General features: G+C 42.4%; 1 protein-coding gene across 2 annotated transcripts in view; it reads left to right on the forward strand.

The window, feature by feature from the left end:
* The window catches only part of LOC126184627 (exocyst complex component 1), a 254,800-nt gene that overhangs the window by 79,196 nt on the left and 150,084 nt on the right, over positions 1 to 25,520 (forward strand). For both annotated transcript variants that reach the window (XM_049927094.1, XM_049927095.1), the window contains 2 exons: positions 3,192 to 3,287; positions 16,195 to 16,303. In XM_049927094.1, coding sequence (XP_049783051.1) covers positions 3,192 to 3,287; positions 16,195 to 16,303 — 205 coding nt within the window. The remainder of the gene's footprint in view (positions 1 to 3,191; positions 3,288 to 16,194; positions 16,304 to 25,520) is intronic.

Consider the following 25,520-nt stretch of genomic DNA (forward strand, 5'->3'; position numbering starts at 1 on the left):
TACAGACTGTGTGACTTACTTCCCGCGCTTGCTCTAGGTAGTGCGCCAAATTCGTCCTTGCCACCTCTTCCACTCCCCCAGAGCCACTTTCATTTCAAACAGAATCACACTGGCTTTTACATAACACTTATTTCTTACATTGGGTCTAAGTGTGACCATTTCTTACGATTTTCAGATTTGCATCAACATGAACAGTTTGTACACACAAACATATTTAAGTACAAAATGTCATCAGAAAATTATTTAATGTAATAAATAATTTACATAGTATTTTACATATATTACTCACATGCAATGCAAAGAACTTCAAACTCCAGTATAGCACACTTTACTTTACATCTACAGAAAATATAGTACCAATATTTTAAAGCAAAAAATTATAAAAAAATTAAATGAACCATAAACAAATAATGTTATAGGCTCAAAGGGTTATAAATCAAAATGTGTGTTTGGTTATTAAGAGGAAGGAGGTGATGTTTGAAAAAGTGTCCCCCCTTCTATATCAATAAAGTCTTGGAAGAATTTGCTGGAAGCCCGAAGTCTATTAAGCGGCTGCAGAATGGTTTCCTACTGGTTGAGACTAACAGGGCAAAGCAGGTGGAACTACTTACAAAGAGCAAAAAATTGGGTGACTATGATGTCTTTGTTGAACTGCATAACTCCTTTAACTCTAGCAAGGGTGTGGTCACATGCCATGACATTATGGATATCAACATGCTGAACTTAAACAGGAAAGGGCATTACAGGGGATAGTGGACATAGAGCAAAGGATGAATAGGAATAATGGAGAAATTGAGAAGACCACCACCTTCATTTTGACCTTTTAATTCTCCAATGTTGCCTGACCACATTATGGCAGGTTTCCTCCGACCTAGGGTTAAGCTTTATGTACCTAAACGTTTGCAGTGCTACAAATGCCACCATTTTGGTCACACAACACTGAGTTGTGGGGCTGATGCAACCTGTGGGAAATGTGGAAAGGCAGCCCATGAAGCTGGGATTGACTGTCCATCTCCAGCAGTCTGCATTAACTGCTCTGGGTGCCACCCAGTCTGGAACTGAGACTGCCATGTTTTTGCAGAGGAACAAAAAATTCAGGAACTAAGTCACCAAGTGGATCCCCTATGCTGAAGCCAAAAAGGAATAGAAGACAATGAAACTTCCCATCTTTACCACTTCTTATGCTTCCATGACTCAGAATCCTGTTCCTGGTATTCATGGTACACCTGTGAAATGGTCGTTCCGGAAAATCTCCACTTCATCACTACCTAGGAGACGCTGTGTCCCATTGCTAATGTACCAACCATAACACCACGTTAAAACTCCCTTAAATCTTGATAACCTGCCATTGTAGCAGCAATAACCGATCTACCAACTACACCAGACACATGTCTTACATAGGCATTGCCGATCACATCACTGTATTCTGCCTGTTTACATATGCATGCCTATACCAGTTTCTTTGGTGCTTCATTGTACATGAAGGCTGTTGACCCATCCAGCATCAAATTATTATTAATGTTTTCAATGTCACTTTCATTGTAGAATTTCATAGTTGTGTGTTTTATTTTGCTTTGTTTTAATTCAGTATGTTTCGTCTATGTGTAGTATATCCTCTGACAGAAGTCTGTTCGGGTGTTGATATCGGCAGCTATATCTGTGGTTTTTTGCAGCGGTGATTTCATGTAGTAAGACACCATTCTTATAATAATGCTGCAAGACCCATGCTCAGTAAAATTCTGTTTCTATCCTTATGTTGTACCTGCATCCACTGTATCTGCAGCTCCTGACTTTTGGTTACCAAGACATCATTTTTAATGCAAGTTGTGAAACATGTTCCCAAAGATATGCCCGGTCAGTTGCTACCTGCAGTGTAAGAGTTGTGAACTTTGTTGCCATTAGTTAATGCTTCATAGTAGTGTTGTGAGAGACAAGCCAAAGCTTACTTCAGATCTAACGTGTGTGTGTGTGTGTGTGTGTGTGTGTGTGTGTGTGTGTCAGTTAAACTTACATGGACAAAATTTGATGTAAGATGATGATACAATTTAATATTTGCTGAACTCATGTATAAAGTACATGATAAACAGATAATGTGGAAACACCTAACAACATGAGACAAGTTATGCACACTTGTATCTCAACTTCATCTATCTTCTCAGTTTTCGCAAATTGTTTTTTTTTTTTTTTCTCTCTCTATTAGTGGCTGAATCTTGACCTGCTTAAGACACAGTGAACTAGTCTGTGTGACAGGGAGGTGAGCCAGACCCTAATGAAATCCATGTGGTGGATTATAAACATTGGCCTGATACACAGAACAGTTGGAGTGAGCGTGTTAGGCAGTTTTCAACACTAGTTTGCAAAAATCCTGGGCTCATCACCAATCTCTGCTTGATAAAGAATGATATCCAAGTAGTTAAAATATGATAACACACAGAATAAAATTTGTTTAATTCACACACAGATGGTGCACACAACTTCTTTGTTTTGGGTTAAGTGACAAATTTGTTGGCAGAAAGGGCATCTGGCCAATAAATTGAAATAAATAAAGAAATAAATTTCATGAATTGTAAATAACAGGACAATTGCTAAGAGAGAGAGAGAGAGAGAGAGAGAGAGAGAGAGAGAGAGGGGGAGAGAGAGAGAGAGAGAGAGAGAATTATGACTAAATCATATAACAGGAAAAATGTTTCAAGATGTAACATATATTTTGTGTTGATTCCTATTTTATTGAATTTAACACTAGTAGTTAGTAGTCTCTCTGCAAATTGTGCCAAATCAGGTAAACCTTTTTTTCTCATCTCAATGCCTTGAACATAAACAAATGAAACAAATTACTTGCAGCTGATAGAAAGAAATTAGTTAAAATTCAATGCTGTTGACATTTAAAAGTCTCCGGTTGTTAATTTACAGAAAAGTCTCAAATAGGGGTGTCCAAGCCTACCATTAGAGTGCCAGCATAAGGAAGAGGTTAAATTGGTTTACAAAATTGGAATCTTTGTGGGGGCAGAGGCAGATTAAATACTTGGACATGTGGTTGCAGGCATTGATTAAGGGCTCACATATATGGTGCAGCTGCAGTTAACATTACTGTTATCCACCCAGACCTCTATCTGTGACGTTGTGTTATTGACATTGATGTCAAATTTAATAAATAAATATTCAAAGTAATATAATATTACATAATTTTGCAGGATACACATGAAATGGACATCCACTTCGACAAAGTGTACAAGTGGGTCGCAGTGAATGTACAGGAGAGACAAGAATTCATAATGTCATTATATGAAGTAAGTAATTTAAACAGAGACATAGAAAACTAAGGGAAATATGAGAAAGTAAACAGTATTCAATAAGAGAAAATAATGAAATATAATAAAGTAATTTAGATTTACTTTTAATTGTGTACATACATTTTGAGAAAAATGGGAAATGTATACAGAAAATTTATCACTTACTGTTGACAGCAAATGATTGATTTTATTGTGTTTAATTTTTATTTTTCTATAGAAGCAGCTTGTGCACAAGACACTGTTTATATATGTACAGCTGAAAGTGGTCCTACATATTTAAAATTACAAATAGTACACTTCATGTACTTAAATACTCTTCAGTGGACTAAAAGCAGTGGTGCTGTGAATATGACTTTAAATATTTTTGAGAGGATTTGACATTGATATTTTCTTTTCTGTTTTGGGAACTTTGTAACAAAGTTTAGTAGAGAGTACCATTTTGTTTATTTGGGTCATATGTAAATTTTTGTTTTGTATGGTAGAGTGGTCTTGGATGTAAGGTGTTTTTTTTCACTCCATATCTGTTACATTTATTTTAAAAACTGTAAGGTTTTCCATAATGTAGATACATGGTTAATGAGGATACTGGAGATCTTGAAGTCTTTAGATTTGCATCCAAGAATGATTCTAGAGAACTTGTTAGCAGTTTGAATGTGCTGATTGCTGCTTTAGAGTTTCCCTGAAATGTGACCCCTTATAGAAGGTGAGAATGAAAGTAGGCATGACATTCACTTTGTATTGTTTTCTCACTATCGCAGGATTTCAGTGGACAAAGAAGAAAACAGGTCTTGCTCAATTTTGTGTTAAGATATTCTACATGCTTATTCCATTTTACATTGCTTTGCAGCCATACTCCTAAGAATTACTAACTGGTTCATCATTGAGAGAGAGGGAGAGAGAAATGGGATATACATACCCTAGTTCAGAGCATTGTGAAATTTTAGTGTGATAGTTTATTTTACTATTTCTTAAAAGCTGATAGTTTTGTGTGCAGTTGCTAAGTTGTTTTGCAACGGTGTTTTTTCTGACTGCTGTAATTTGTCCTTAAGTGCACCTTTTAATAGAATTGTGGTGTCATCTACAATTATGATCATTTTATGAGTATTCGTGTGCAAAAAAGGAACAGAAGTGGTCTCATTACTGATACTTGTGGTACTACACCATATTTACTTATAGTGCATTCCACAAATGATGGCAGTTCATGCAGGTTGAGAAATGGACAGGGATTGCATTGTTGCCGATTCCAAGCGACAGTTGCAGATACTCGCATATGCATGCTTTGTGCTTGATGAAAGTGTATATCCTTCAAATTACATCTCTCACTTGACTGTGTGGAATTTGTTTCTTAGCACCACCATCAGCCATCACAGCTCACTACAAATGGAATAAAAATTCACTATCCAACTTGCTACAATCCCATTTAATGCTTGCAGTGGGTACAACATTCTCAGCAGAGGGCTCAGAACGCTACTGAATACTCACTGACATGTTGTAGGTGCGCAGAACAAGCCTAAACTTGACTGAAATCATTTGTGACTCCAACTATCGATATTACTTTGAGACATGCTCAGAAATAGTTTCAATACTGGTTCTTGTTTCTTGTGCGTCAGGCTTAGTATACAGTTGATGCACTCATAAATGGCAGTTATTGCTGACCTGTTATTTCTGAATCAGTGTTATTTTTATTTACAAGTGCCATAACAGTTTCATATATTTTTGATATGCAAGAGAAAATTCAGATGGGCCTGTAGCTTCTTACAATATGTCTCCCACATATTTTATATATTGTAAATACCTTAGATATTTCTAAACCATCTGGGAATGTGCCTGCTTGAAGTGAACAGTCACATAAGTAGTTCGAGTAGGCATAGAGCAACCTTCTATAATATTGGTGCAGGGACATTATCAATGCATGCAGAGTTGGATTTTTTTTTTATCCTTTTATTGCTTTTGTTACTTCTAGATCTACACCTACACTATGTGATCAAAAGAATCTGGACACCCCCAAATCATATGTTTTTCATATTAGGTGCATTATGCTGCCACCTGCTGCCAGGTACTCCATATCAACGACCTCAGTAGTCATTAGACATAGTGAGAGAGCAGAATAGGGCTCGCCGCGGAACTCACGGGCTTTGAATGTGGTCAGGTGATGGGGTGTCACTTGGGTCATACATCTGTACGTGAGATTTCCATGCTTCTAAACATCCATAGGCCCACTCTTTCCGATCTGATAGTGAAGTGGAAATGTGAAGGGGCATGTACAGCACAAAAGTGTACAGGCGACCTCGTCTGTTGACTGACAGCGACCACCAACAGTTGAAGAGGATCATAATGTGTAATAGGCAGACATCTATCCAGACCATCACACAGGAATTCCAAACTGCATCAGGATCCACTGAAAGTACTATGAAAGTTAAGCAGGAGGTGAGAAAACCTGGATTTCATGGTTGAGCGGCTGCTCGTAAGCCACACATCACGCTGGTAAATGCCAAATGATGCCTCACTTGGTGTAAGGAGTGTAAATATTGGATGGTTAAACAGTGGAAAATTCACGGTACGTGATGGCAGGGTGTGGATATGGCGAATACCCGATGAACATCATCTGCCAGTGTGTGTAGTGTCAACAGTAAAATTCGGACGCGGTGCTGTTATGGTGTGGTCATGTTTGTTTATGTAGGGGGCTTGCACCCCTTGTTGTTTTGAATGGCACTATTACAGCAGAGTCCTACATTAATGTCTTAAGCACCTTCTTGCTTCCCACTGTTGAAGAGCAATTTGGGGATGGCGATAGCATCTTTCAACATGATCAAGCTCCTGTTGATAATGCATGGGGCGGAGTGGTTACATGACAATAACATCCCTGTAATGGACTGGCCTGCACAGAGTCCTGACCTGAATCCTATAGAACACCTTTAGCATGTTTTGGAATGCCGGCTTTGTGCCAGGCCTCACCGACAGACATTGATACCTCTCCTCAGTGCAGCGCTCCGTAAAGAATGGGTTGCAATTCCCCAAGAAACGTTCCAGCACCTGATTGAATGTATGCCTGACAGAGTAGAAGCTGTCATCCAGGCTAAGGGTGGGCAAACACCATATTTAATTCGAGCATTACTGATGGAGGGCACAATGAACTTGTAAGGCATTTTCAGCCAGGTGTCTGGATACTCTTGATCACATTGTGTACATCTACGTACATGCTCCACAAACCACCATACGGTTCACGGCAGAGGGTACCCTATATGACTATCTATAAATTTAAATTGGTACAAGTATACTCTGAACTACACTGGAAATTCCGTAATTCTCCGGCAGACAAAGCTGTACACGTCTGTCGATCAAATTTGACTATTAGGTAGTTCTTGATTCATCAAGCTATGTATTTGCAAGCAAATTTCCAGGATATAGGGAAGATGTAAAGCCTATATCCTTCCATTTCACAGTTCTGGCAGGATTCTGGTACCTGCAAGTGAAGATTAAGTTTGCGGTAATCTTGAGACAGCTTCACAACAATGCAATTACAGTACAGTGGTATAAAGCTCGAAGTGAGGGGATATACTGTATTATTTGAAGACTTTTTGGAAAGGGGGAGGGGGGTGTAGGTGTGTTGAGATGTTTGAAGAAAAGGATTTGAGTGGTAGGTATTGAAAGCAAACTGAGCCTATTTTGTTGGCCAGTCTATATGGTGACATGGTTTGTAGTCTTGATTTATTATGTTGTGATAGAGGTCATAATGAGATAGCAACTGGGCAAGGATCAGTTGCAGTTAATGCATATGATGCAATAAACAATCTTCAGTATGTTCCAAGGAGAAACAAAGTCTAAAAAAAGACAATGGATTGTGTCATTCATGTGTAAGTAAAGATGCTGTGTTGCGTCCCCAATGTCTACTTGGAGACTGGTCATGATATGGTGCCAAGTTGCACTTACTCAGCAATGGTTAAGGTGGTTCGGTGCTGTGGAGAGTGGGAACTTATTTTTGCAGGTTCCTTCAAAACAGCAAGGCAGCATTCTCCACAATGATGGCTTGTGATCAGCACTTTTGTAGCCCAAGTTTTCAAATTTTGTAAACATTGAACATAACTTCGCCGTAGCAGGCAGTGGTGAAAACTTTGTGGTAGCAATGTCTCAAAACAGTGAAATAATGTGAACATATAACAAAAACATTCAATAGTAGATGCAGATAGTAAAAGATATAGAAATGAAAGAAATTGAAATTAGGCTGGAAAGGGCATACGGATCAATTTTGGGATCTACATCTACATCTACATTTATACTCCGCAAGCCACCCAACGGTGTGTGGCGGAGGGCACTTTACGTGCCACTGTCATTATCTCCCTTTCCTGTTCCAGTCGCGTATGGTTCGCGGGAAGAACGACTGTCTGAAAGCCTCTGTGCGCGCTCTAATCTCTCTAATTTTACATTCGTGATCTCCTCGGGAGGTATAAGTAGGGGGAAGCAATATATTCGATACCTCATCCAGAAACGCACCCTCTCGAAACCTGGCGAGCAAGCTACACCGCGATGCAGAGCGCCTCTCTTGCAGAGTCTGCCACTTGAGTTTGTTAAACATCTCCGTAACGCTATCACGGTTACCAAATAACCCTGTGACGAAACGCGCCGCTCTTCTTTGGATCTTCTCTATCTCCTCCGTCAACCCGATCTGGTACGGATCCCACACTGATGAGCAATACTCAAGTATAGGTCGAACGAGTGTTTTGTAAGCCACCTCCTTTGTTGATGGACTACATTTTCTAAGGACTCTCCCAATGAATCTCAACCTGGTACCCGCCTTACCAACAATTAATTTTATATGATCATTCCACTTCAAATCGTTCCGCACGCATACTCCCAGATATTTTACAGAAGTAACTGCTACCAGTGTTTGTTCCGCTATCATATAATCATACAATAAAGGATCCTTCTTTCTATGTATTCGCAATACATTACATTTGTCTATGTTAAGGGTCAGTTGCCACTCCCTGCACCAAGTGCCTATCCGCTGCAGATCTTCCTGCATTTCGCTACAATTTTCTAATGCTGCAACTTCTCTGTATACTACAGCATCATCCGCGAAAAGCCGCATGGAACTTCTGACACTATCTACTAGGTCATTTATATATATTGTGAAAAGCAATGGTCCCATAACACTCCCCTGTGGCACGCCAGAGGTTACTTTAACGTCTGTAGATGTCTCTCCATTGAGAACAACATGCTGTGTTCTGTTTGCTAAAAACTCTTCAATCCAGCCACACAGCTGGTCTGATATTCCGTAGGCTCATACTTTGTTTATCAGGCGACAGTGCGGAACTGTATCGAACGCCTTCCGGAAGTCAAGGAAAATGGCATCTACCTGGGAGCCTGTATCTAATATTTTCTGGGTTTCATGAACAAATAAAGCGAGTTGGGTTTCACACGATCGCTGTTTCCGGAATCCATGTTGATTCCTACATAGTAGATTCTGAGTTTCCAAAAACGACATGATACTCGAGCAAAAGACATGTTCTAAAATTCTACAACAGATCGACGTCAGAGAGATAGGTCTATAGTTTTGCGCATCTGCTCGACGACCCTTCTTGAAGACTGGAACTACCTGTGCTCTTGTCCAATCATTTGGAACCTTCCGCTCCTCTAGAGACTTGCGGTACACGGCTGTTAGAAGGGGGGCAAGTTCTTTCGCGTACTGTGTGTAGAATCGAATTGGTATCCCGTCAGGTCCAGTGGACTTTCCTCTGTTGAGTGATTCCAGTTGCTTTTCTATTCCTTGGACACTTATTTCAATGTCAGCCATTTTGTCGTTGGTGCGAGGATTTGGAGAAGGAACTGCAGTGCGGTCTTCCTCTGTGAAACAGCTTTGGAAAAAGGAACATGAAATATACGTATATAAAAGTAGTGACACATTGATAGTAGAAGGGCCTGCCAGTCATATGGAATTGAGCGACAAGCACAGAGAGCTACATCCGGACACAGAGTGGCATGGAGTGGAGACAAGGCATCAGCTGTGGGGCTGACATTGTTTGGTGAAGACCAGATGTCCACTGTAGACAGTCTTATTTGTATTAAGCAGCCCAGTGGGGGAAAAGTTGAGTCTAGGCAGTGGTAATATCAAACTAACATGCTTAAAAAGCTATAAGGCACAGAGGCATATTTACAACAGTGACACATAAGCAATACAGAAGAAGACTTTCTAGCTAACTAAGGCCTGATTGGGGCTAAAACACACAACAGATTCATCAGTGTGACTAAACAATAGAGTGTCATAGAAAATACCACTTTAGACTGAAGATAAAATCTGTTAATTGCTAGACTGTAAATTGTACAGAGGGGTGGATTGTGAATTATAGCCATGGAAACCTCTCAGTTGCTGTGTAACAGTTTTACCGTGCAATGACGTTTGTGCCAGATGATTATTTCTGAGTTTTGATGAATCCACTACAGTAGATAATATACTGCTACCTATATACTTAAAGTGCTCCAAATTAACTATAATCGGTCTCCCAAATGGTAGTGCTAAATGTAAAATGAATGTTTCAGCAATCTTCTCAGCAGTCATGCCATCATTCAGTATCACACTAAAATAGTGGGAGAAATGGTCAGTAATAAATAAAAGATATGTTATTTTGCCATTACAGGGGATTGTCCCATGATGTCGAGTGCTATAATTTCAAAAGGTCCTATTGTTGCAAGTAGAGTTTGAAAAGGTATGTTTGGTCATTGTCCTTGCTGATTCTTAGTGCAAGGGAAACAATTTTGAATGTAATCTTCTACATCAAGGACAGCCAAGACCTCGGCTCATGTGTGGTGCTCATGCACACATCCAATCTCTCTCGTCCAAGTGCACACATCCCCCTCTACCGTGCCATGCTGCCTGAGTGGGAAGAGGAGGTGGGAGGGGAGGGGGGTACTGTGAAAGTGCCACATGCGACTGTATTTCATATGTCTCAACAACATAAATTACAAATAAAACAAATTTTTGGTATTATGTAATTATTTTTGATGCACTAAAGCTGTAATAAAATTTGTATCTGGCGTAAACTGTTCACATATGGATAGATGCAGACAGTTTCAGAGATCATCACTCAGGTTGCTATGTAATTTTGACTTATTTGGTTTTAGAATCAGAAAAAAACCTTTCATGCACCTGTGTTAATTGAAAAATTGATATCCCATTTGCAACCTCATTATAAAGACTTGGAAACTCTTCCTGAGGAAAAAACTTGATACTCTTGGGCCCATTTAAGATAAAAGTATGTGTGTTTTAAATGGGAATTACTTTGCAGATTGATTAGTTCCATTTGCAGATGCACAGGGATGCATTCAACTGCAATGGTAGACTGTTTCAAAAACAGATGTAAGATTAACAGTGTCCTCAAATGTTTAGAAAGCTGTTCCTGTAATTCTTTCACTGCAACAGTGTATTTTTCATTAGCACCAGCGACCTTAGTGAAATGGACGGTGTTCCTTATCAGTTGTCCCCAACCACAATGCGATTTTGTTTTTAAATGCATCCACTTATGTCATGGCTTCAGAAATAAGTCACTCCTCACCTTACAGTGTATTACTGAGGGCAGTCTGTGGTCAATTCTGTTTGAAATGCAAATTCAGCAATCTATTCTGGATCTTGTAATTGTTGTTATATTCTTCCTTTTTCCTTCAGAAATTCAACAATAGTGACATTTAAACTGAAAACTCATTTCAGGTAGTGTACTTTCCAGTAATATATAACATCTCTATACTCCTTGTTCGATCCTATCAGAAACTGTTGCAGCCGATGATATAATGACACAAGTGGCTTCAGAAAATTTACTATTTGCACCACCAGTTCCATTGTGTGTTGTGTGCCTGCATATTTAACTTAGAGAGCTTCTTGATGTTCAAAACAGTAAAGCCCATACAAATTGTCTTTCGATTGTTATAATTTTTTGCTCTTTTGTTGTCAACTAAATCTTAATTATTCTGGCACTGTGTTGTAATGCTCTTTCATAGCAAATTTGTGGTATCCACCAATTATACAACTACATAATAGGTACTGAGAGTTCTCATCCTTCTCCTCTGTAGTGCTTATTTATTTTTAAAGGCTGTGATGATAGATTGCTAGACTGCCTCCTTTTGTGTACATGGCCACTGGACCTGTGAACTTCCTTTTTAGCATAAACAAATAGCGAAGGATAAACAGTGCTTACACCATAATTCTTATGAATTGCAGAAAGTCACACCAACTAAAATAAGCTGCACCAAATGCTGGAAGAAAATGTTGTATCCCACTCCCAAATTATATTCCGTACTGTACCAAGGAGTACTGGGTAAATCTACGACATACCAAGTAGTACCGAGACAAGCTGAGCCTCGGGCTATACATGGGCAGCACATTGGTATTTTACAGGCCGTGGCCAACCCTGTTCTACACCTTTCTTTTGCTGCAGCCACCAAAAATGGCCTGCCACTTTCACTTGCATGAAAGTTTCCCTAATAAGACATGCATGTATCCTATTGTGACATTGTTGCAGTATGCATGTGTGGATAGCTTTTGGAGTTAATATCTATTCTTCAAGAGCCATTTTGCTTACATAAGGCATCATCTCTTGTTATAAAATCTGGCTAGGTAGCCAGTTTTCTACACTTGGCATCGGATTCTTGTGCCTTTTTGTAATTCCTCTATAAGAACACCATTAATTGCAGGATCTTAATTTTCCTAATCAAGGCACCTGCATTCTGAATTTAAAATGCCAGGCTTGTGTTTGATTACGTCATATTCACTAAGTCTTAAGGCCCATCTAACAAGTTTGCTGCTGGGATCTTTTAAACTCAGCAACCGCTGTGAGGGCACATGATCGACTGGTGTGAAATGACACCCATATGGATAAAGTAATGGGTGCCAAAATAGTGTTGGAAGTTATTTTTCTGTGGTGGTGTAATTTTCCTCAGCTTGAATCAGTTAGTATGGTGCATAACTAGTTGGTTTTTCTTTGTTGTCTTTGTTTGACTCAAAATGAAGCCTACATGTGATCTTGCTAGAATGTCACAACAAGGTAAGAAGTAGCACAAATTCCAGGCAAGCAGGTGAACTTTTTAGAATTTCTTTGATTTTTAATGTGGCACACCCACAGTCCAACCAAAAGGCATTCCGTTCTTCAGTAATATTGTGAGAGGTTTCACAGTGGCTGCATAGCTGTCCATGAAATGACAGTAGTAATTTGTTATCCCAAGAAATGACTGCAGTTCTTTAACATACCTTGGTGCTGGAAAATTGTCCATTGTGTTCATTATCTGCTGGTCTCGTCTTAACCCATCTGCCAAAAGATAGCGCACTTGTGATTGTGTGAAACTGAATTTTTTTAATTTCAAATTTAGATTAGCGTCACTAACATGAGTTCAGTTACCACATTTTTCAGTTGTACTGTGTGTTCTCTCATTGTACTTGAAAAAAAAAACAGTTATGTCATCCAGGTATACTAGACAGATGAATGGACTTAAACCTCATGATAAGCCTTTTCTCCATTACTGATTTTCTTGGGGACAATCACTATTGGTGAAACCCAGGGACTGAAAGAAGGCTGAATTACTTCTGTTTCTAGTGAATCTGAAATATTTTTCTCTAGTACAAGCAGCAAGTGATAGGGTATGCATTATGGTTTCTGTGTTATAGGCCTAGCATCACCCATAGGAATCTCATGGTATGTTAAGGATGTTGCTGGAAATTGTTTCTTTTCTTCAAACAAAGTTGCAAATTTGGCTGGAACAGTATACAATATATCCTGCTCTGACTCCCACAGGAGTTAAAAGTTTCTTTCCAATTTCTACTTTTAAAGGTGACATAACTGAGGTGGAATTTATGTAAACTGTTCTGTCAGGCTGTGAGTTTTTATGGTGTGCTGTTGTCTCATAAGTATTTACTTCGCACACTTTGATGAGTATGGCACACCGGGAAATTTTATTATTTCTGCTTCCAGAATTATCTATGCTTACATGCAAAAATGTACCCTCGTCTGACACACTCATTCTAGATAACCATCACTTCACATGCATCTGCTTACCATCTAAAACTTCATTTCTCGTTAATGGATCCACTAAGAAAATACCTCCTCTTAAAAAATATCTCTTCACCTCTATCCAAATGATTTTTTTCTGTACTATTCAATATTTTATCCAGTACATGGTTTAGTAGATTGTCAGAATGTGTCCATTTGTTCTGGACTCCCTGATGAGAACACTGCAAAAATGGTGGACATTTCTATCAATCTGGGGTTCCTGTGTTTGGAAGATAACTGTGTGTTGAAAATGGTACAAGAAATCATTGCCTAAGATAGCATCAAAATCATGGTCATGCTTCCACAGAACTTCAGATGTGAACTGGTACTGCCATCCATCTTATCCGCTCGGTGTACAACCCCATAGTATTAGTTCTCTACTGTGATTAGATTTAATGAACAAAACACTCATTTGTGCATCTGTATGAATGATAAAGGTATATGGTCTGTTGTTGATTTTACCTTGCAAAGTTATGTCTGCCATTTTAACAAGTTACTGTATTTGCATTGCAGAAGAGGAGTGAGGGACAGTGGCAGAACCCCTCCTGTTCGTCTTTCTCGAATTTGCATTCCTTTGAGCACCTCATAACCTGTTTGATTAGCCAACTGATGCCTTAAAGCCAGACAATTTGCTCTCTTGTATTTAATATTTCTACTGTAGGCACATGCTGGTGCCCAACACTCGGGAGCCTTGTAGCATGGGTGTTTGCAATGAGAGCAGTGCACTTTGGCAATGAATGCATGTGTAGTTGATTTTGCCCGCATAGGAGATTGGACAAATTGCTGGCACTCCTCAAATAGAAACAAGAGTTATATGGCTTCCCTTAGTGTGCTCGGCGAAGCACCTTTCACCTCAGTATGGTACGGGCTTTGCTGACCATGATTTGGCCTATTACAGCATGAACCAATTGAGTGTTGTAGTATCAATGGAAAGGCAGTGGGCAAAAAGGATGGTCTCTTTGTAAAATTTAAACAATAAAAGTTTCTTGCATTTGGGGCCTGGGAGCACCTCTAGAGTTGCCCCTTGTGATTACAGTTTTCATTGGAAATGCGATTTGAAAGTAATGGGTTAATATATCAATGAAGCTGTTAAATTTTTCATCCAGGTCATTAATTTTATAAATCTGTGACCATTTTTATTTGTTAAGTAAGCTATTGAAGTAGTCTGCTATCCTGACTCTACCATCAACTAATGATTGTTAAAGACATGTTCCCAATACTGCCTTTTACTTTCAAGCTTAATATTTGAACTATGTGATCACTGAAGCCTGCATTCAAAATGTTTAGTGAAGTGCTGTGTAAACTCTCCTTGACTAGGAACTGATGTACAGCTGTTTCCCAAGTTTATTATAGGATGTAGCAAGGCTCAGAAGGGCCTCTGTGTTTCTACTTCTTGTAAAAAAAATAAATAAAAAAATTAAAAATAAACAAATAAAAAATAAAACAAAACTCCACAATTTATTAAATTACATTCTATTCTAAATGTCATGGGAAAATTCTTGTAGAATGTAAATACTTTTGGATTAAAGAAGACCACTCACTAGAGAGCAGAAGCATTGAGTTGTTGATAGGCACACGCAAATGAAAGATAACTTGTTAGTGTGTGGAGTTATCCTTTGAAGAGCTAGAGTTAAAGACAACACACACACACACACACACACACACACACACACACACACACACACACACAGTATTTTCTCAGGTGGACAGTTGGGGGGGGGGGGGCAGGTGAGGGGCTAGGGGTGAGTGGATCGCAGCTCGGAGGGAGGCAGGCAGGCTACCAGTTTCCCAGCTAGGAATGCAGGAGGGAGGGTGGCTGGTATATGGGCTTGGCCCATATTTTAGGGACCAGTGGGTGGGGGGTGGGGGGGGGGGGGGTAGTGCAAGCTACAAGCGACCTTCAGCCTATGTGCATTTTATAAATTTTAGTGAACATTTTAATCTTGTAATTTTTTAACCACATTTGACACCGTGTATTGTACCTAATGGATCTAAAAGCACAAATATTGAGTGCTCCAAGTGGTGTTATCACATCTGTTTCTTCTTTCATGAACAGGTCACTTAGGACAATGTGAAATCAACATTTATTGGTCTTCCTTTTAGACCAATAATCTTTCATGTGCAACAAATGATTATGCTTCTGTTGCTCTGTCCATGTCTGTTATTTGATCCTTTTCTCTTCTTCCTCAAAATTGTGTGTTTGTGAAAGTTTGGAGATTATATCTTAGTCCTGTAGATTTTTCAGTTCTAATTTTTTAAGTTTGTTTTCACCTGTTGGGTCTAGTAATTTCTTTTTAAAGTATGAGTGAATCTGATGGGTGAGCTTGTTTCAGTCCATTCTTTCTTTGTGTCCCATAAGTTGGATTCCTCGCATACACATTACAACTGTGATTTTAGGGATTGGTCTGTAGGTTTATGCATTGAGTTGTAGGTGATGTAGTCCATCTTTCATTCTCTGTAATAATCATCTGTCCATGAAACTTTTATAAAAAATTTCTTCAGGCTATTCTAATTATTGTTATTTCTTTAATCAGTGGCTATGAATACTGTTTTCAGTATAGATTCTTGTTGCTTTGATATTTTTCAAGAAGCTTTTGAACTCAGGCCTACTGATTCGAGACCCTAAAAATTCTATTTTTTTTCTTCTCTTTGTACTTGTGTTTCATCAATTTTCTAGCCTTTATACAATTATTCAGTACATCCTTCTCATCACGATGTCACCTTTTTAGTTTTTTCTGTATATGTTACTTGGAATTCTATGCTTAAAGTAGATTAATTTTGTTGTAAACATTGAAAACTACAATATTAATTTAATATAATGTCCTTTAATGTTTTTATCACAGTCTTTGATTAAAAAAATAATCTCACCTTTTCAGAACTATACAAAATACTTCCCAAAGCAACCACTGCCCTTTCAGAACATTCCAAGAGACTACAGTCGAGCTCAAAGCATTCAAGTTCCAAGTGAAGTTATAGTTACATCAGGTAAGGTTCGATAAGTAATTGTTATTTTATAAATGTTAACATTTCTGTGAAAATCACAGTGTCATAAAGGAAACCTATCAAATGTGTGAGGAACACCGGACAATGACTGCTGCAGAATTGTAGCCAATGCATTTGTCAAGTGCTGCCTTTGATCAGTAATTTTAGATTTGTCAGCCATAAAAAATTAATGATTGCAGATTGCTGTGTATTAAGATTGTAGCTTGTGCCTTGTTCGTTGTGTCTGTACTGATGTTCTTGTAGAGAGTGGGGCTAACAAGAATGAGACAGCATATCATCACTGTGGGCTGCACAGTCATTTTCCTTCCTTTGCATAGTGTTGCAGAAGAAGCTGAGTAGCACAGTCTCTGTGGTGTAGCAGTTATGATACTAAACTTGCGTGGAGGGTCGTGAGTTCAAAACTTTAATTTCTGTATTCGGTTTGAGGACATTATAGAAGTATCCACAAATATCAAAAATTATTGTACTGGAATGTTCTGTAACTGTATATATACCGTATGTGTTCTGGCCAGAGGCAGTTCGCTCTGCACTCTTGTATGTGCAAGTGCTGAATAAACCTTCGTTAAGTAAAGTTAGTATTATTCATTCATCGAATTACACCTTCTTCTTCGTGACAGTATTCTGGTGGAGGTGCTGGGTATTGGAACTTGTGATAGCGCACATTATCGACGACACAGTAGCCCCCATCAGGCCATGACAGAGCCGTCGTTTACGTGGCGAGAAACCCAAATTGTAGCCATATTCAACAGATCACAATCTATCAGAAACAGAAGAAGAAGAGGACCTTACAATGACAGCAGCTGTGTGCCACCACATGAGACGTCCTTCCGGGTTATCTGGTGACGGTGGCCAAGATCCAAACAAGTGACTGAAGGTATATGAGTGTATAGCCAAAGTTAACAAATGAGATGACACTGTGTGTTTGGCTAACATATTTTTCTACTTGGAGGGCACTGCCAAGCAATGGTATGAGAACAACGAGGAGAAGTTCACAAGCTGGGAAGTATTTCAGGCAGAACTGTGCAAGTATTTCGGCGACATACAATGACAGAAGTACAAGGCTGAAGACAAATTAAAGTGCAGGGCATAGCGTCCAGGAGAAACTACAGCATCATACATTCAAGACATCTTGGAGTTGTGTAAAATAGTGGATCCTAGAATGAAGGAGGAAGCTATGGTTGCACATCTCACGAAGGGTGTTGCTGAGGACATGTATCAATCCCTACTCCTGAAGGAGGTTTCAGCAGCAGATGATGGTGCCAGTATATCAAGACAATGCATCAAAAAAGAATTACACGCAAGAAGTTTGAACGGCTTCCAAACGTCGTATCGATGTCTGCGATGGAGGAAGACACTGATTCCACAAGTGTTCTTCCTCAGGTAGTGAAGGGGGAAGATCAGAAGGCACTTGGATTGCGTGGCGAGCAAAAAACAGACACACTTCAAGAGATCATAGGGGAGGAAGTGGAACAGACATTGAACCCAATCTTGTGTCCTTCATTTCCCTTTAAAACGGTGAAAAAGTGGAGACCCAGGCGAAGTTACGTTCTTACAATGCCGCATGAGGAACCTGTTTGAGCACCAAGGAAGACTGACGTCTGGAGAATCCAGGATAACCAACCAGTATGTTTCCACCACGAACAACTGGGACATGTGGTGTGCTATTGTCGAGAAAGGCGGCAGATATTTGATGACGCCCACACCAGAAGACATCAGACCGATCTTAGGCGACGTCAACTCTGGGACGACGAAGTTGAACAAGATGATGTGGGTGCAGGACGATGTAGGTCACCATCGCCGCAAGCTAGCTGCTGGAGAGGAGGCTCCCCAACATGCCGATCAAGGTCTCCATCCCTGTTTAGAAGCTCCAGCCGTTCACCTAGCCACCGCAACCTAGAAAACCAAAGGGTGCGACCTTCCTTGGAGGTGAGGCTGTCGAGGAGAAAACTCCTTTGTCGTCGATCACTACAAAAATGATAGGAAACTACATCAATATCCTCATGCATGGCTGACCAGCCCAAGCTCTCGTGGACCCTGCAGCATCATATTTAGTCATTTCAGAGAAGTACCGTCGCCAGTTGCAGAAAACCATATTTGTTGACAACAAAACATCTCTGCTGGAGGTGGTTAATGGGAAATATGTAAATCCTACTGGAAGATGTGTCATTTGTGTGGGTATACATGGCCATACACAGCCCTTAGAATTCATCGTCTTACGAGAGTGTAGTCATGACGTCATTCTCAGGTGGGACTTTTTGATAGCTTCTCAGGCAATTATGGACTGTGGCCCTCGAAGATTATGCTAGGCGAGATGAGATACTGTGGACGGGAAGCTGCGCATCTGAGTGTGTGGAGACTATGTGTGCTGCATGAAGTGATCATTCCTGCAGACAGCACTAGATAACTTGGTCATCCCAGCTTCTGTTGTCTCGTTTAAGAACAGATTCGGTAAATTGTGGATAGTTAACTGTCGCCGAGAACCACAGATCCTTCCAAGGTACATGTGTGTAGCAAATGCAGAGCCATTAATTGCAGAACAGATGAGCATCATAGAAACCTCCCATGCCAAATCTGTGGGCAAAATTAGTGCTACCACTATGAGATAAGATCTTCTTGCTCGACTATCACCAGATCTCGCTAAGGAACATTAGAAGAAGCTACTTGCCCTTCTTCAAGAGTTCTCTGAATGTTTCAATCCACAGGTGAAGAGAAAATTAGACAAATTGACAGTGAAGCACCGGATTAGCACTGGAAACCATCAACCAATAAGCCAGAGAGCATACCATGTATCAGCAATGGAACATAAAATAATTCGCGACAAGGTAGAGAAAATGATGAAGAATGACATCATTCGGCCTTCGCAGAGCCCGTGGTCGTCACCAGAGGTTCTCGTCAGGAAGAAGGATGGCAGTTGGTGCTTTTGTGTTGATTACAGGAAGCTTAATAAGATAACTAAAAAAGATGTTTACCCTCTTCTACGAATTGACGATACACCAGATTGTCTGAAGGGGGCTAAGTTTTTCTAAACCATGGACATGTACTTGGGATACTGGCAAATTGATGTAGATGAGGTGATCTTGAGAAAAATGCATTCATCATCACCCCTGAGGGCCTGTAGGAGCTTAATGAAGGTAATGCCGTTTGGTTTGTGTAATGCACTAGCAACTTTTGAACGGATGGTGGATAATCTTCTAAGTCACCTGAAGTGGACAATATGTCTTTGTTATTTAGATGACATTATAGTGTTCTCAGAGACATTTGATGAACACATAAAAAGACTGAGGGCCGTTCTCAAGTGTCTCCAACAAGGCGGACTGAAACTTAATCCAAGAAAGTATCTCTTTGGAGCAAAAGAAATCAAAATACTTGGACACCTTGTGTCAGACGAAGGTGTGCGGCCAGACTAACGGAATTTCCTATTCCTAAAAATGTTAGAGATGTGAGAAGCTTCCTCAGATTATGTTCTTATTAGAGTCGTTTTATCAAGGACTTTTGTATCAAAGTCAGGCCACTCCAATAGTTGTTAAAAGCCAATGCTAAATTTATCTGGGGTGGTGCTCAACAAGATTCTTTCGGTGTGCTGCGAAAAGCTCTGATGACTGATCCTGTACTTGGTCTGTATGATGAGAGAGCGCCTCTAGGACTACACACAGATGCCAGTGAGGTATGGGATCGGTGCTGTTCTGGTGCAAATTTCGGATGGAAAAGAGAAGGTTATAGCCCATGCTTCTAGGACACTCACAAAAGCCAAGAGAAACTACTCAACTACAGAAAGAGAATGTCTTACTGTGATCTGGGCCATGTGCAAATTTCGACAGTATATCTATGGAAGGCAATTCACAGTTGTTATTGACCATCATTCACTTTGTTGGTTGACATGTCTTAATTATGAGTATGACATTACCATAGTGTACAAAAGTGGAAGAAAACAACAAGATGCTGACTGTCTCTCAAGAAACCCTGTGCAAGACCATCAAGACTTTGATGAAGATAGTGACTGTCTCGCTGCACTCGATCTCTTTGCTGAGCAGAAGGAGGACGCCAAGATATCTCAAATTATGCTTGCCCTAAATTGGTCAGAGGATGTGAGAGGACAATTTAAGGTAGTTAATGGATTACTTTGCAAGAAAAACTTTGATCCGTTTGGAAAGAGGTGGCTACCAGTGATTCCTAAACACATGCTCTTAGATGTTGTACAGAAATTCCATGATACACCTGAGGCTGGACATTAAGGATTTAGTAAGACATACGATAGGATCTGCAAGAGATTTATCTGGCCAGGTTTATTTAGGAGTGTCCGTCACTGTGTCACACTGTTGAGAGCCCCCGTGCGGGTCCGGGGGTAAGGATAGGCCCGTGGTATTCCTGCCTGTCATAAGAGGTGACTAAAAGGAGTCTCAAAAGTTTCGGCCTTATGTGATGGTCCCCTGTCGAGTTTGACCTCCATATCTCAAAATTCTTCAGAAGAGCGAGCCGATTGGGGAAGGGCGCCTTACTTGGTGCATTGTGTCCATCTTGTGGTCAGACCTTTCGCCAGCTTATTTGTCGTTGCATTGCAGTCCTGCCCACTCTCCATCTCTTGGGCATGGATATGTTCCTGCATGCACTTTCCATCATGTGATGTGCAGTGCCACTTTCTGCACTGACAGTGACCATGGACTACATGTCACCTAAAATCCATCACGGTAGCCAGTCCGTGTGGTGAGGCCGCCATGTACGCTGTTGGTTGTAGCCCCCTGACAACACAGGGATCGATCTACTGATGCCTGCGCCGTTAACTCCCCAAGTGTGCCAAGGAGCAGATGCCCATCTCCCTGGGGCATCAGGACTCCTGGCAATGGCCATCCTGCCAGGTGGCCTTTGCTGTGACTGGGTGGCGCCCGTGGGGAGGGCCCTTGGTTGGAGTAGGTGGCATCAGGGTGGATGACACGCAATGAAGCGGGGCACATCTTCTCTTGCTGGTGGCCAGCCACCAGCAGTCTCTAAGTGTTCAAAAGCTCACTTTAAGGCTAATGTGTATGACCCCAAATCGTTCCCCTCCCTGGCCACACCATTGGAGGAACGAAAGGCTATGAATGACAGCGAAAGTTATTCGCCCCGGTATCTCGTCTGTACCAGAGCTGACGGGGAATCCTTTGTGTCCGTGATGCCTCATTTCTTTGTAGAACATTTAGAGGACAAGTTCAGGGAGGTGGAGGGCTTGTCAAAAATACGGTCAGGGTCAGTCTTAATAAAAACATCATCCTCTGCCCAGTCACGAGTGCCGATGTGTCCATTTCATCCGGCGCATCCACCGGGGACTGAGGGATCATCAAGTTGCCACCGGTGCCTTCATCTTGGCCTTCGAGGGTGACACATTACCTGAGAAGGTCAAGGTGATGGTCTACCGTTGCGATATCAAGCCATATATCCCTCCCCCGATGCGGTGCTTCAAGTGTTGGAAGTTCGGCCATATGTCTTCTCACTGTGCTTCCAGCCTCATAAGTCGCGATTGTGGTCAACCATCCCATCCTGGTACTCCATGTGCCCCACCTCCCATCTGTGTCAACTGCGGAGAGCACCATCCCCCTTGCTCACCGAACTGTAAGATTCTACAGAAGGAATGGAAAATAATGGAATGCAAGACCATGGATCGACTGACCTATACTGAGGCTAAGCGGAAATTTGAACAGCTTCATCCCATGCACATGATGTCCTCTTATGCCGCCACTGTCACTCCTGCTCCAGTTCCATCAGCTGCACCACATACAGTCAGCTCTTAGAGCCAGAGGACCACACCTGCCCCTTTCACAGTGGGGGCCACTTCTCTCACTGTTGCTCCCGCTCCACCTACCTCGGGAGCAGCACCCCCGCAACCACCGGGGACACCAGTCCCCACTTCTAAGCCGGAGAAGCGTAAGTCTTCCTCGGCTTCTCTCACTTGGAAGGGATCCCTTGGGTTATTCCCTTCCCAGGTTCCTACCAGCGGCACAGCAGACACCCACCAGTGGCTGAAGAAGCCACAGGTCGCTGGTCGTCGAGCTTCTCGATCATCTTTGGTCCCGGAGACTGACTCCAATAAGCCCTCCCAGCAACGGCAACCAAAGGAACAGCAAGAGAAAGTGACATTGAAGACCCGTAAGACCTTGGCACCTGCGGTGGCACCTACTCCACCGCTACCTACAAGCTCTGCATCTGAGGTGGAGATTCTTGTGTCTGCTGAAGACCTCGATCTCGCCAGTCCCTCAGACGCAATGGATAGCACTTGCACGGGTGCTCAATCGGAGGCAGCAGGTGACCCAGCGGCGTAATCTGCCTCCCCAGTCCCTTCACACCTTTCTCAGCCATGGACAATATCATCCTCCAGGGGAACTGCAGCGGTTTCTTCCACCATCTTGCTGAGCTCCGACAACTTCTCAGTCTTCACCCTTTCTTCTGCATTGCTCTTCAAGAAACTTGGTTTCCGGCAATGCGAACCCCAGCCCTCCGTGGCTATCGGGGTTATTATAGGAACCAGGCAGCTTATGAAAGGGTATCTGGTGGTGTCTGCATCTACGTCCTTCACTCCCTTCACGGCGAGTCTGTCCCTCTACATACACCTTTAGAGGATACCGCTGTTCGGGTGTGGATGCCACAGGCTGTTACTATCTGCAGTCTTTATCTTCCACCGGATGGTGATGTCCAACAGCATGTCCTGGCTGTGCTGATAGCCCAAATGCCGCCACCTTTCCTTTTACTGGGCGACTTCAGCGCCCATAACCCTCTGTGGGGTGGATCAGTGGCAACAGGTCGAGGCGCCACCATTGAGCATGTATTGACACAGCTCGACCTTTCCATTTTAAATGATAGTGCCTTCACCCATTTCAGTGTGGCACATGGCACGTACTCAGCCATCGACCTTTTGATCTGCAGCCCTAGCCTCTTACCGTGTGTCCAATGGAGTGTGCACGACAACCTGTGTGGTAGTGACCACTTTCCGATCTTTCTGTCACTGCCATAGTATTACTCTTCTGGGCGCCCTTGCAGATGGACTATGAATAAGGCTGACTGGGACTTATTCTCCTCCATGGCCGCTATTGCGCCTCTTTCTAATGAAGCCATTGATGTGGTGGTTCACTCGGTCACCACCGGCATTGTTACTGCCGCAGAATATGCCATTCCCCGTTCTTCTGGGTCCCCTCAGCAGACGACTGTGTCTTGGTAACCACCAAGGCACAGTCCTCTGCCGAGGGGACCTGCGATCACCGAGGCGATTAAAGATTGCAGGTGGGTGCTCGATCATCACAAGCTGCATCCATCTTTTGAAAACCTCGTCGCCTTTAAATGGCTCTGTGCACGAGCGCACCGCATCATTCGCCAACACAAGCAGGAGTTCTGGGAACGGCATGTCTCCACCATTGGCCCCCATGTCTCTCCATCACAGGTTTCGGCCAAGATTAGATGCCTCTATGGTTATCGGACCCTGTCAGAGTCTGTGCACTGTCACTGAATGGGGGCAATTTATACTGACTCCGACATAATTGCCAACCGGTTAGCAGACCATTTTGCTCTCAGTTCCGCATCTGTGAATTATGCACTGGCTTTCCGCTGCATTAAAGAGCAGTTGGAATGTCGGAGCCTTTCATTTCACACCCGCCATCCTGAATCGTACAATGTTCCATTCAGTGAGTGGGAATTCCACAGTGCCCTAGCCGCTTGCCCTGATACAGCTCCCGGGCCTGATTGCATCCACTGTCAGATGCTGAAACACCTCCAGGGGACTGCCAGCGATGCCTCCTCGGCCGTTACAACCGTATCTGGATCGAGGGTGAGTTTCCATTGCAATGGCAAGAGAGCATTGTTATCGCCGTTTTGAAACCTGGCAAGCACCCTTTGGAGGTGGACAGCTACCGCCCCATTAGCCTCACCAACGTTCTTTGCAAGTTGCTCGAACGCATGGTGAGCCGGCGGTTGAGTTGGGTACTCGAGTCTCGGGGCCTTCTACCTCCGTCTCAGGGTGCGTTCTGTAAAGGCCGCTCTGCTGCTGACAATCTGGTGAGCCTGGAGTCAGCCATCTGTACGGCCTTTGCCCACTGTCAGCACCTCATCTATGTCTTTTGTGACATGCGGAAGGCATATGATACGACATGGCGCCATCACATCCTCTCTATGCTTAATGGTTGGCGTCTTCGGGATCCGCTGCCAATTTTCATACGAAATTTTCTGTTGCATCGTACCTTCCACGTGCAAGTCGCGGCCTCCCATAGTTCCTCCCGAGTTCAGGAGAACGGGGTATCGCAGGGGTCTGTTTTAAGTGTCTGCCTGTTTTTAATTGCAATTAAAGGGCTCGCTGCGGTGGTGGAAACGTCTGTCTCAGCTTCCTTGTATGCTGGCAACTTCTGCCTTTACTATAGCTCCATTGGCATTGCAGCTGCTGAACATCAGCTGCAGGGCACTATCCACAAGGCGCAGTCTTGGGCTGTAGCGCATGGCTTCCAGTTTTCGGCAGCCAAGACCTGCGTTATGCATTTCTGCCGGCGACGAACAGTTCACCCTGAGCCATGGCTTTATCTTGCTGGTGAACTTCTTGCTGTGGTGGAGACACATCGGTTTTTGGTTGTGGTTTTTGATGCCCGGTTGACTTGGCTCCCACATATTCGGCAGCTTAAACAGATGTGTTGGCGGCATCTTAATGCTCTGCAATGCTTGAGCCACACCAGCTGGGGCGCCGACTGATCTAGTCTCTTACGGCTACCGAGCAAGGTGGCGCAGTGGTTAGCACACTGGACTCGCATTCGGGAGGTCGACGGTTCAATCTCGTCTCCGGCCATCCTGATTTAGGTTTTCCATGATTTCCCTAAATCGTTTCAGGCAAATGCCGGGATGGTTCCTTTGAAAGGGCACAGCCGATTTCCTTCCCAATCCTTCCCTAACCTGAGCTTGCGGTCCGTCTCTAATGACCTCGTTGTCGACGGGACGTTAAACACTAACCACCACCACCACCACCACCACCACCACCACCACCTCTTACGGCTCTACCAGGCATTAATCCAGTCCCGTCTGGATTATGGGAGCCTGGCTTATGGTTCAGCATCCCCATCTGCGTTACGGGTGCTGGACCCAGTCCTTCACAGTGGCATCCGACTTGCCCCTGGTGCTTTCCGGACCAGCCCTGTGGACAGCATACTTGTGGAGGCAGGTGTCCCTCCACTGCAGTTACGGCGCCAACGTTTACTGGCCG

Source organism: Schistocerca cancellata, chromosome 4 (assembly GCF_023864275.1).
Source record: "Schistocerca cancellata isolate TAMUIC-IGC-003103 chromosome 4, iqSchCanc2.1, whole genome shotgun sequence".
NCBI classification, from domain to species: domain Eukaryota; kingdom Metazoa; phylum Arthropoda; class Insecta; order Orthoptera; family Acrididae; genus Schistocerca; species Schistocerca cancellata.